This window comes from Bubalus kerabau, chromosome 3 (genome assembly GCF_029407905.1).
Source record: "Bubalus kerabau isolate K-KA32 ecotype Philippines breed swamp buffalo chromosome 3, PCC_UOA_SB_1v2, whole genome shotgun sequence".
Lineage (NCBI taxonomy): Eukaryota > Metazoa > Chordata > Mammalia > Artiodactyla > Bovidae > Bubalus > Bubalus kerabau.
In genome coordinates, this window is record NC_073626.1 from 125904084 (window position 1) to 125916701 (window position 12618).

A 12618-nucleotide genomic window follows, 5' to 3' on the forward strand; every position below is an offset into this window, starting at 1 on the left:
TAATTATAATTGTATACTGACAAGAATATTGCCAAGCATTCTGCTCTCTGCTTGGTGTCCTCATCTGTAAAATGGGAATATCTGCTCTTACTGTTTTTAAACAAAAAATTTAAATGGTAGAATTGAAAGGAGCAAAGAACAGAAATACTACATAAGGGATTATCTTTATTTTATAGTGCCTTACACATGGTGTGATAATTATCCACACTCAGTACTCAGTTGATAATAAGCAAAGTGCCCATATATTGAAATTTATTTTTTTGGCAGCTTTTCTTCTCTCTTAGAACTTTGTTAATTACTGATCGTGTTGTCTGTTTGCTTAGTTCGTGGAGGACTACGAACCTACCAAGGCTGACAGTTACAGGAAGAAAGTGGTCCTCGATGGGGAAGAGGTGCAGATAGACATCCTGGACACGGCGGGACAGGAGGACTATGCGGCCATCCGTGACAACTACTTCCGGAGCGGGGAGGGCTTCCTGCTCGTGTTCTCCATCACCGAGCACGAGTCATTCACAGCAACTGCCGAATTCAGGTGCGTTTGAGGAGAAATAGCCTCCAGCAGGCCCTGTGCCCTCGGTCGTGTCTCAGCCTTGGAAGGAGTTTGGGGTTAAGCATACACCTCCAGGGTTGAGCCTTCTTATCAGGAAGAAATCTGTCTAAAGAACTTTCTGGGGCTTTATGGATCTTGGCACATTATAGCTCATCGTTTGTTATATTCTCTTTGGGCTTCCTCGGTTTATAATTTCCAAATATAAATGATCTTAATGAGGGATCTGTTGTCCCTAAAGAGGACAAAGCCATTCTATATAGTCAGGAACCTGTTATTTTTGTTTTCATGTAAATCCTGAGAGTCAGGGGTTGGTAAGCGTTAACGATCTTTACCTCTTTTCATAGTTTTGCTAAAAAGTGAATAGTTCTGCTCTACTTTGAGGTTTCTGAGACCTCCGATGTCAGGAGATGGACGCCAGGGTCAGAGTGACTGAGTGCTGCTCCCATGGGACACGGAACCCATGCAGTGGGAAGCGCCGGCTTTGGGTCACACAGAGCCAGGCCTGAGTGCTGCTCCCACGGGACATGGAACCCATGGAGTGGGAAGTGCCGGCTTTGGGTCACACAGAGCCAGGCCTGAGTGCTGCTCCCACGGGACACAGAACCCATGGAGTGGGAAGCGCCGGCTTTGGGTCACACAGAGCCAGGCCTGAGCCCCTGCCCTGTCACAGTCTTGTGACCCAGGGCAAGTGTACTTAGTGTTCTGTTTCTTGTCCTGAAAATCTCTTACTGATGAAATGAAATGCTGTGTTAGGCTAAATTTCCCAAGCAGAACCATCGTTGTGTGGTGGCCCGTATCTCCTCACCATATGGGCACGTGGGGAGTGCTCACTGCCATCACTTATTTGAAATCATGAAATTCATTGTTAGAAAGAAATGGTGAGTGTGCGGGCTCAGTGCTCCAGGGATTCTGGCAGGTAAGATCTCTCTCTGCCCCATCCCCTTGCCATCTTTTATACACCTGTGGTTTTTCATCCCCCATCCTTAGAAGCAGACCTGTCCAGATGACTGTTCATATTTTTGGTTGCCAGGCATGGTTTGCAGGATATCTTAGTTCCCTGGCCAGGGACTGAACCCACAGTCCCTTGGCAGTGAGAGTGCCAAGTCTTAACCACTGGATGGCCAGGGGATTCTCAGATGACTTTTTATTCTAAGAACCAAATCTAGAGGGGAAAAAGAAAATAGTGATTTGTTTTTTTCACTCTTTAGCAAGTTCTGGTCAGAAATGAAGGCCATCAGCCAAAGATGAAACTGAGGAAGCCAAAAATGCCCTCAAGGTGTGGAAGGAACATCAGTGAGCTGGGAGGGAGGCCTTGGGGACCCTTGCAGAGCAAGGGGAAAGGAGGCAGGTAGAGCCTCACTTTGTCATCCTCATGGTCTCTAGTCTCCCGAGGGTGAATATCAGCAGTTCTCGGCAACTAGGGTGTTTTGTGTTGTGAGCAGTTAAATGGCTAGGATTCCCTGGGAGAAATCCTGTGAATTTGGAGCTCTTTCTGACGTAGCCAGAGGTTTCCGAAAGTAGCCCCCATGTTCACAGCTAGGCCTGCCTCCGCACAGTCCTGCTGCGATGCCTCCTTGAGGCAGAGCGGGGCAGCGCACACACCAGCTTGTCTCTCGCCCTGTCCTGAGTCTTTGCTTTCCCGTCGACCCCAAGACTCCCCAGGAAGGGATGTGCTGACAGTAGAGGTCACCTCCGAGAGTAACAGGGCCACCATGTCCTGTCCCTGGGTCACCACGGGCACCTCCTCCTGGGAGAAAGGCTTTGTTTGGAAAGAAGGGAAAGGACAAGTTAGTGCTTGCGGCTTGAACTCTGGGCAGTTAAAAGAAAAGCCCTAAAGTTGCCCAGGTTCCCACGGTGCACAGGATGCGTGTGGGCTATCTGAGCCCTTATGGTTAAACGCAGGCACTTCGCGCCTGTTAGCAGTTTAAAAACAGCACTTCTGCATTTATCTTCCAAATGGAAAAGCCCCAACATAAATAAAACATGAATATACTATCTTTTCCTTGAAACTTTTCCTGGACATAATCCATAAACTAGAGAAGTAGTTTTGTTACATCAGAACTTGGTGCTCATTTATCAATGAGATAATTAGTCACGCCTTTGTAAACCTAATGAGCCAGAAAGCAGTCAGGTTTTATTGTTCATCATGTATACTGACCACATAACTTCTAAACACAGCATGCTCTTTGACGCCTGTGAAATGCAGGATGTGGCAAAACTACTTAGAGGCAATTTTCAAGCATCTACTTATTGTTTTTTCTTTTTCATTTTTCTTAAAGAGAAGGATATACATATCAGGAGTTTGGAATCCACACTACTGTATATAAATTAAACAACAAGGACCTACTGTATAGCACAGGAAACTATATTTAACATTTTGTAATAACCTATAAGGGAAAAGAATATGAAAAGGAATATATATACAGCTGAATCACTTGATCATACAACTAAAAGTAACACAACACTGTAAATCAACTGGTGCTTCAACAAAAAAATGTGATATCTGGTACTTAAATTGACTGTATGGAAAAAAATTTAAGTATTTTTATTATTATGAAATGTCACCCTATATTATATAAAAATCAATACAGATCTCCACAAAATGTTTTTGAAGGGGTCTTTTATAGAAGTAGACATGTTCCCCCTGGATCAAAATAATGGAAGTGGAATATTTACTTTTTTAAAATATGTGGTTTTTTTTTTAATTTAATTTTATTTTTTAACCTTACAATATTGTATTGGTTTTGCCATATATCAATATGAATCTGCCACAGGTATACACGTGTTCCCCATCCTGAACTCTCCTCCCTCCCCGTACCATCCCTCTGGGTCGTCCCAGTGCACCAGCCCCAAGCATCCAGTATCTTGCATCGAACCTGGACTGGTGACTCATTTTCATATATGATATTATACATGTTTCAATGTCATTCTCCCAAATCATCCCACCCTCTCCCTCTCCCACAGAGTCCAAAAGACTGTTCTATACATCAGTGTCTCTTGCTGTCTCGTATACAGGGTTATTGTTACCATCTTTCTAAATTCCATATATATGCATTAGTATACTGTATTGGTGTTTTTCTTTCTGGCTTACTTCACTCTGTATAATGGGCTCCAGTTTCATCCACCTCATTAGAACTGATTCAAATGTATTCTTTTTAATGGCGGAGTAATACTCCATTGTGTATATGTACCACAGCTTTCTTATCCATTCATCTGCTGATGGACATCTAGGTTGCTTCCATGTCCTGGCTATTATAAACAGTGCTGCGATGAACATTGGGGTACACGTGTCTCTTTCCCTTCTGGTTTCCTCAGTGTGTATGCCCAGCAGTGGGATTGCTGGGTCATAAGGCAATTCTATTTCCAGTTTTTTAAGGCATCTCCACACTGTTCTCCATAGTGGCTATACTAGTTTGCATTCCCACCAACAGTGTAAGAGGGTTCCCTTTTCTCCACACCCTCTCCAGCATTTATTGCTTGTAGACTTTTGGGTCGCAGCCATTCTGACTGGCGTGAAATGGTACCTCATAGTGGTTTTGATTTGCATTTCTCTGATAATGAGTGATGTTGAGCATCTTTTCATGTGTTTGTTAGCCATCTGTATGTCTTCTTTGGAGAAATGTCTATTTAGTTCTTTGGCCCATATTTTTATTGGGTCATTTATTTTTCTGGAATTGAGCTGTAGGAGTTGCTTGTATATTTTTGAGATTAGTTGTTTGTCTGTTGCTTCATTTGCTATTGTTTTCTCCCATTCTGAAAGCTGTCTTTTCACCTTGCTTATAGTTTCCTTTGTTGTGCAGAAGCTTTTAAGTTTAATTAGGTCCCATTTGTTTATTTTTGCTTTTATTTCCAATATTCTGGGAGGTGGGTCATAGAGGATCCTGCTGTGATGTATGTTGGAGAGTGTTTTGCCTATGTTCTCCTCTAGGAGTTTTATAATTCAAGGTTTTTTGTATTTCCATACAAACTATGAAATTATTTGTTCTATCTCTGTGAAGAATACCGTTGGTAGCTTGATAGGGATTGCATTGAATCTGTAAATTGCTTTGGGTAGTATACTCATTTTCACTATATTGATTCTTCCAATCCATGAACATGGTATATTTCTCCATCTATTAGTGTCCTCTTTGATTTCTTTCACCAGTGTTTTATAGTTTTCTATATATAGGTCTTTAGTTTCTTTAGGTAGATATATTCCTAAGTATTTTATTCTTTTCATTGCAATGGTGAGTGGAATTGTTTCCTTAATTTCTCTATTTTCTCTAGCAATCAGAATCCAACAACACATTAAAAAGATCATACACCATGACCAAGTGGGCTTTAGGATTCTTCAGTATCCGCAAATCAATCAATGTAATGCACCACATTAACAAATTGAAAAATAAAAACCATATGATTATCTCAATAGATGCAGAGAAAGCCTTTGACAAAATTCAACATCCATTTATGATAAAAACTCTCCAGAAAGCAGGAATAAAAGGAACATACCTCAACATAATAAAAACTATATATGACAAACCCACAGCAAACATTATACTCAATGGTGAAAAATTGAAAACATTTTCCCTAAAGTCAGGAACAAGACAAGGGTGCCCACTTTCACCATTACTATTCAACATAGTTTTGGAAGTTTTGGCCACAGCAATCAGAGCAGAAAAAGAAATAAAAGGAATCCAAATTGGAAAAGAAGAAGTAAAACTCTCACTGTTTGCAGATGACATGATCCTCTACACAGAAAACCCTAAAGACTCCACCAGAAAATTACTAGAACTAAGCAATGAATATAGTAAAGTTGCAGGATATAAAATCAACACATAGAAATATGTGATTTAAAAAAAATAATTTTAGAAAGCTGCTTATTTTTAGTAGAGGTCAAGTCTGATGTGCTACAGTACAGGTAACAGTTACTTTAGAGAAGATGTTTTTGAAGTACTTTTCCGTAGGCCTTGGAGTATTTAATTTTCTCCCACCACTTTGTAGTAGAAAAATTACGCACATTGAAGTAGGGTTCCTGCCTCACAGAACTAGGGGGAAAGGCAGGGGGGCCACAGATGCAGATTAGAGTTGAAGCACGAGTTTTACAAACCATACTTACTGTTACTACTTGAGCATCTCTCTGGTGTTTCTTTGCTTTTCTGTAATATTCTATTTCACTGAGGTAGAAAGAATTACCAGTTGTACTTGCTACACTGATTTCATGGTCTGCTAATAGACTGTTCCCTTCTGTATTCCTGTGGCTCAGACAGTAAAGAATCTGCCTGCAATGCAGGAGACCCGGGTTCGATCCCTGGGTTGGAATTAAGGGAATTTCAACTGGGTTGGGAAGATCCCCTGCAGAAGGAAATGGCTACCAACTCCAGTATTCTTGCTTGGAGAATCCCATGGACAGAGGAGCCTGGAGAGCAACAGTCCATGGGATCACAGCAAGTCGGACATGACTTTACAACTTACCACTTGAACTTTCTATATTCTTACAAAGAAATGACTTTTTTTCTCCCAACGTAATTATTAAGCATTTTGTATATGAAGATATTTCTTTTATCTGATTTCTATCGCAGAGGGTCCCAAGTTTTCCCTTTTTTGGTTTTGTTTTTGCAGAAGCATAAAGTGGGGATGCTGTTGAAGTGCAAAATCCTGAGCTCCTACCCAGACAATTTACTTATGGGCCCAGGAACCTGCATTTGTAATGCACACCCCGAGTAACTCTAGTGTTGCAAACTGAAACCAGACTTGAGGAACTCCAGTTAACCACAGGGTAGAGGGGGTGCTTCTTCAGGAGGGGCTGTAAGTGGCAGTTCCCTCAGCCATGCCCGCTGTCTTGCCTGGGTTGGCAGAACTGGGCTCTTCATCCAGCCTTCTTAGCTGCTTTCTTCTTGATCCACCACCACAGGGAACAGATCCTCCGCGTTAAAGCTGAAGAAGATAAAATCCCACTGCTCGTCGTGGGGAATAAGTCTGACCTGGAGGAGCGGAGGCAGGTGCTAGTGGAGGAGGCCAGGGCCAAGGCCGAGGAGTGGGGCGTGCAGTACGTGGAGACCTCGGCCAAGACACGGGCCAACGTGGACAAGGTGGGTCGGCCCCTGCCCGCCATCTGCTGCTCGTGGGGGAGCTGCTCTGGGGAGACCGGGGTGGCGGGGTGGAGAACGGATCCTAGCATCAGGACGAGAAGCACAGGGATGGTCCGACCCACACGCCAGCCTTTGTCAGGTGCGTGCCTTTGGCCAAATGGAAGCCCAGCGGGTGAGGCCGTGGCTGTGGAGGCCCTGTCCTTGCACGCTCTGGGGGCAGGGCTGGCTGTGTCAGGTGCCCTCTTGGTTTTGTTCTTATTGACGGATTGGGTGGGCTTCCCTGGTAGCTCAGTTGGTAAAGAATCCACCTGCAATACAGGAGACCCCGGTTCAATTTCTAGGCCGGGAATATCTGGAGAAGCGACAGGCTACCCATTCCAGTATTCTTGGGCTTCCCTTGTGGCTCAGCTGATAAAGAATCCACCTGCAATGTGGGATACCTGGGTTCGATCCCTGGGTTGGGAAGATCCGTTGGAGAAGGGAAAGGCTACCCACTCCAGTATTCCTGCCTGGAGAATTCCATGGACTTTACAAGTCCATGGGGTTGCAAAGAGTTGGACACCACTGAGTGACTTTCACTTTTCACTTTCACGAATTGGGTAGATTTGTCCTTTTCACCTTCCTATCCCCCTGTAGAGCCCAGGAGTCCTGTCTTTATAACTTAGTCCCTGCCTTGTAGTTTCTCCCAGGAATTGGCTCTCTAGGGAGCTCTCTCTTCCTCAGCCCCAGAGTACTTTCTCATTCAAACGCCTGTAGCTAAGGAAAGGATGACCTTGACAGTGATAAATACCAACAGTTGAAAACCCACCTTCCAGCGATGCAAGGCCTTTTAAATGTATTATTGTATTTTTTTTTGGCCATGCTGGGTCTTCACTGCTGTGTGGGCTTTTCTCTAGATGCAAGGAGTAGGGGCTACTCTTGATTGCAGTGCATGGGCTCTATGGTGTGTGGGCTCAATAGTTGCGGTTCCCAGGCTATAGGGCACAGGCTCAATAGTTGTGGTGCACACAGGCTCAGTTGCTCTTTGGCATATGGGATCTTCCCAGATCAGGGATCGAACCCATGTCTCCTGCATTGGGGGGTAGATTCTTTACCACTGAGCCACAAGGGAAGCCCTTTAATACGTTATTGACTAGAGACATATTACAGCAACAGGTGTTAGTTTCTACAAAGATCTGTTTGTCAATAATGTGTTTTTTGGGAAAAAAAAGTTCACAGTGGTTACCCTAGAGCATCTAAAGCTGAGACTTTCTGTCTGCCGTCACCCTGTTCCTCAGCTCTGACATCATGACCTGGCTCCCGTAAAACCTGCACATATGACTTTGCAGCCAAGTAGCGGACACATCTGCTCCATCTGCACAGCATCTGAATCCCCCCACTTCCTTCTCACTTCTCCTTTGCTTCTTTCCTAAAGAGCAAGACATCTGATACCAAGCGCTTATTGTAGCCAGCTGGAAGATTTAGGATGTTGGTGTCAGGAGGGCTTCACTCTGGAAGCCTCTCCAACGACATAAATCTGTTTAGTTGTGTCTGGAGTGTGAAGCAGGTTCCTTCGGCAGCTCCTTTTTCTCTGTTAGCTCTTACATTGATTCTTGTGTGTTTCCAAATCTTTCCATTTTTATCAAATAGTTTTCTAGCCATAGAATTACAACACACAGGAAATCCAGTCACATACTTCATTTTTTAAAAATCAAGATGACTTGCTGGGCATGGAACTGTGGACATGGGGAGCAGGGGCTGTCACAGAGCGGCTTGTCATCTCCCCTTCCTGCCCCGACCTGCTGGACCTGCCAAACAGGAACCGGCAGAACCTGATGGCCAACAGGCAGCATTGTACTCACTTGTCAACAGTTCACAGGAAAGGGGATTGTTGAGAAGACTGGCCAGTGAACAGCTTGGTCAACATTTGACGCTGGACATGCACCCTTCCCCCTTCTGCCTTTTGCTGTTAGAAAATCCAGCAATATTTGAAGCTGTTCTCAGTCACTGTTGGGCTTCCCTGGTAAAGAGTCCACCTGCAGTGCAGGAGACCTGGGTTTGACCCCTGGGTTGGGAAGATTGCCCTGGAGAAGGAGATGGCTACCCACTTTAGTATTCTTGCCTGGAGAATCCCATGGACAGAGGAGCCTGGCAGGCTACAGTCCATGGGGTTACAAAGAGTCAGACAAGACTGAGCAACTGACACTTCAGCCACTATTGGGCGGAGCAGGGGGTGTGCTTTCCTGAGAAACTGAAGGGAAGGAAGGGATACTTAGGTTAGCCTGATCCAGTTTGGGGGATCCTTCACTACACCCTGAGCTGGTGGTGAGTGCCTGTGGAGCCTTCACTCAGAAAGCTTGATCTCACTTGCCCTAGGAAAGTAACAGGAGCCTGTTCTGTGCAAGTGTCCAAAGGTGAAAGCCTACTCTGAGTCTCACATTTGGCATCTTCTCCATTAGAAATCATGAACCTTTCTTTGTAGGAGGTGTATAATCAGTACCCAGGCATGGCTGCTGGGAGCCGAGGGCAAAAACCTTGTGATGAGTGACAGTCCATATCTAAGTAACACACTAGCATTCACAATAGGTCTCATCCGCTCCTGAAGAAGCCCCTTTAGCTGACATCAGGGAGTGGAGGCGCAGGTGTGGGGAGGAGGGGACAGGTTGCTCTTTCTGCTTCTCCCCGACCCCTGCGAACGCAAGTCTGCTGCTTGGGGCTCGTGATGAGGTTCCTGCCTTTAGGGTTCATTGTTTCAGGAGTGGGTACTCATGCCTTCCTTCCGTCTCCTGGTGCTTGGGAGGTACTGGGAAGTTTGAGGACTGTTATCACTCTCAGTGTCTGTAAGTTTGACAAACTGCTGTGGCTCAGTCCGTTGATGTTTTATCCCTCATCATACTTATCCCGAGAACAGCTTTTATCATTCTCCAGTAAGCCACTGGATGCAAGAACAGCGTGATGCTTCTGTCCGTGTGATGTGAGCAGAGATATCTCCTTTGTAGAACCAGAAAATGCTTTTAATGTTAATTGTTCTCCTTTGCTTTAAACCTTTTGTTTTTGATGGCCCGTGGTTTCTAAGAATACATTTGGCTTGATGCTTTAAAATGTGACCACATATCCTGCTTGGTCAAACTGCTTCATTACATCATGAAATGGCTTTTTCCTCCCCACCCCAGGTGTTCTTTGACCTCATGAGAGAGATCAGGACAAAGAAGATGTCAGAAAACAAAGATAAGAATGGCAAGAAAAGCAGCAAGAACAAGAAAAGTTTTAAAGAAAGATGTTGCTTACTGTGAAGGCCCAGGTGCTGGACCAAGTGGGTCGCCACTGAGGACCGAGGGCGGGTTCCTTGAGACAAGACTTCCGTTGACCTCTCAGCCTGTTCCTGTGCTCCCCAACCTCCTTCACACACACTTCTGTAAATGGGGAAAAATATCTGTGACTCGTTGGCTGGCAGAAGAAATAAGTCCTTGACCCTGCCGTGGGATGGCTCCTTTGTCAGGAGGTTGCAGAGATTGATCTCTCTTTTCCTCCCTAAAGTTAACCATGAATGTAGTGCAGGGGTTAGCCAAGTGTAATTAAAAAGACTGTCCTTGTTTCTTCTTTTTTCCCCCAGTTTGATGACATTAGTATCTCCTTCTTTGAAATAAAAATGTCTTATTAGCTCTTGAGAGGCAAGGAGTGGGGTGAGACTCCCCCTGCTCTTGTCAGCTCCACAGTAGTTCTCAGAAACACCCATTAGGTTCTAATGATGCTGGAAAATTCAGAGACTTTTTGGATAAGTCTTCTGGCCATACCCTGTGGGCTGGAAGCAGAGCTAAAAAAAAAAAAAAAAAAGAAATTTTTGAGTTGGGCCAAGCAGGTCAATACCAAGCTCGGAAATCCTTCTCAATATGAAAGTTGCATTCTTCAGAGTTAAGTATCAGCCAGTCACAGTCTGTGCTGGTTCTTCTGCAGCATCCTGATTTTTGTGAAGGAGCTTCTTTTTAATAAAGGAAGATTCAAGATCAGTATACTTTATAATAAATGAAGATACAAGATCAATATACTTTATAAATGATACTTTTCTAATAAGAATTAAAAAAATCCTTTGGCCAAATCCTCTCCTCATTGCCAGTCGTGAGGTCCCGCCCCTGCTCCTCTACCCGTAACCAGCACACTCCATCCTGACCATCTCCTTGCTGCAGAGGCTGAGAGGACCTTTTCTCTTGTTTTCTTTCAGTGTATCCTCAGTTCTTCTAAAGTACGTGATGAGTTAAAACTGTGTTCTGAACTCCTGAAGCCAGAGCTGTGCCACACACCTGGCTACCTCTCGTACAATTGCTCAGTAAATGCTGAATTTAAAATCAGAAGAAGTGGAACAGGATGAGAAAAGCCAGTGCCCCTTCACATCTGAGAGCTGGTTGCTGTATCTAATATAAATTTGTTTCTGAGACAACCATCTAGTTAAAAAAAAAAAAGATTTTTATGGATGACATATCATTCATCTTTTTTGTGTCAATATTTTAAATTCAGCAATCAGAATGTTTTTCACCAGGAAAAGATGACTGATAAAAACCTAGTACTCAGCATATTTTCCCCCATTTTTCAGAAGTGACATTTCACATAGGTGCCAAAAGTGAATTGGGGCGGGGAGAATGGGAACCTTTGGAATTTATGGTTATTACAGAAATTGTAGAAATTATGATCTGACTGGAAAACAACCTTGTTATCACCTCCCAAAGAATCATGGGCTTTTTTCAATAAAAAAAAGCAGAAATTCAGAGTTTTTCAGAATTGAAGCCTTTTTATTTTATCCTTTTGTCATACATGTGAAATATAAGTATTAAACAAATTGACCACAAATTATTCATCATTGTTCTTATTAGATGTTCTACAAACTTTATTTCAATTATTTTTTTGAATTGTGCTGTGGGAAATAAATTTTTTTATATAAACAGTAATTTTAACAATCTTTCCTTTGGGAGAGATGACTCTTCCTAAAATTTAAAAAAGTTGAAGTTAATCACATTGTTGAATTTTTTTACACCATCTTTTTCTTTTCATCATAGTTTGTCACCTTTTGACATCAGTTCCAGTCGAGAGTAGGAAGATTTGGAACATGTACAAATTAATTGTGGTATGAATTGTTGCATCCTATGGAAATTATTCTTGGTGTATGCCAATAGTATATTTATGAAATTATGTTTAATGGGACAGCAATCAGAAATGGATCTTCCCAACACAATAATTTTTATAGATGAGATTCTCATAGAAAGTAATGTTATTTATAAATTTGAAACATAGTCCTTGCTAAATGACTAGATACTGTATCTGTAGCCTAACATCATTTTCCTGAAATCTTCCTTCTAGACATATCTGAACACCTACTTGGTGTCAGGCTCTGTCCCAGGTGCTGAGATACTGTGTTGAACAAGATAGGCCAGAGCTTGATTCTCCTGGAGCTTAAGCTTTAGTGAGGAAAGAGACAAATAAGTGAAACCATCATAGCTCTGATGACCATAAAACTGGGTAAAAGGAAATGTTCCTGGGCCATAGAGCTGATTTCAGTTGGGATTGTCAACAACTTTGTGCAATGTCACTACATTCATTCAGAGACCCGAATGAGCCACCTAAGCTCCGAGGCTCGGGTGCAGCTGGTCCAGAGGTCATAAGCTCAGGAAAAAGCTCCAAAGACCAGCAGATGGCCACAGTGTGATGAGTGGCAGAGTAGCAGAAAAAGGTGTAACAGGCTATAGTTCCATAAAGTAATGTAGAGGGAAAATACCCACACACATCAGTTTCCTACAAGTGTCCTAGTTCATCAAATATCATATACCACTGATTTTAAGACATCACCATAATCTATATACCACTAAGAAAAAGCCTGCCAATTGTGTGAATCCATCCTGATTTCAGTGATATGAATACATGGGGGGAAAAGGATGCTTTAGATTAGGTGAAAAGGATATGTAAATTTACACTGAGGTATAAAATTCACCTCTATTGGTCTAAACACGGTATTATAATACTATAGAAGCTTAA

At 43.1% G+C, this 12618-nt stretch overlaps 1 protein-coding gene across 2 annotated transcripts in view; it reads left to right on the forward strand.

Annotated features, from left to right (window-relative positions):
- The window catches only part of RALB (RAS like proto-oncogene B), a 53832-nt gene extending 42393 nt beyond the window's left edge, over positions 1-11439 (forward strand). For both annotated transcript variants that reach the window (XM_055572917.1, XM_055572918.1), the window contains exons 3-5: positions 324-532; positions 6441-6618; positions 9771-11439. In XM_055572917.1, the coding sequence (XP_055428892.1) occupies positions 324-532; positions 6441-6618; positions 9771-9890 (507 nt within the window). In that variant the 3' untranslated portion in view covers positions 9891-11439. The remainder of the gene's footprint in view (positions 1-323; positions 533-6440; positions 6619-9770) is intronic.
- The last annotated feature ends 1179 nt before the right edge of the window (positions 11440-12618 follow it).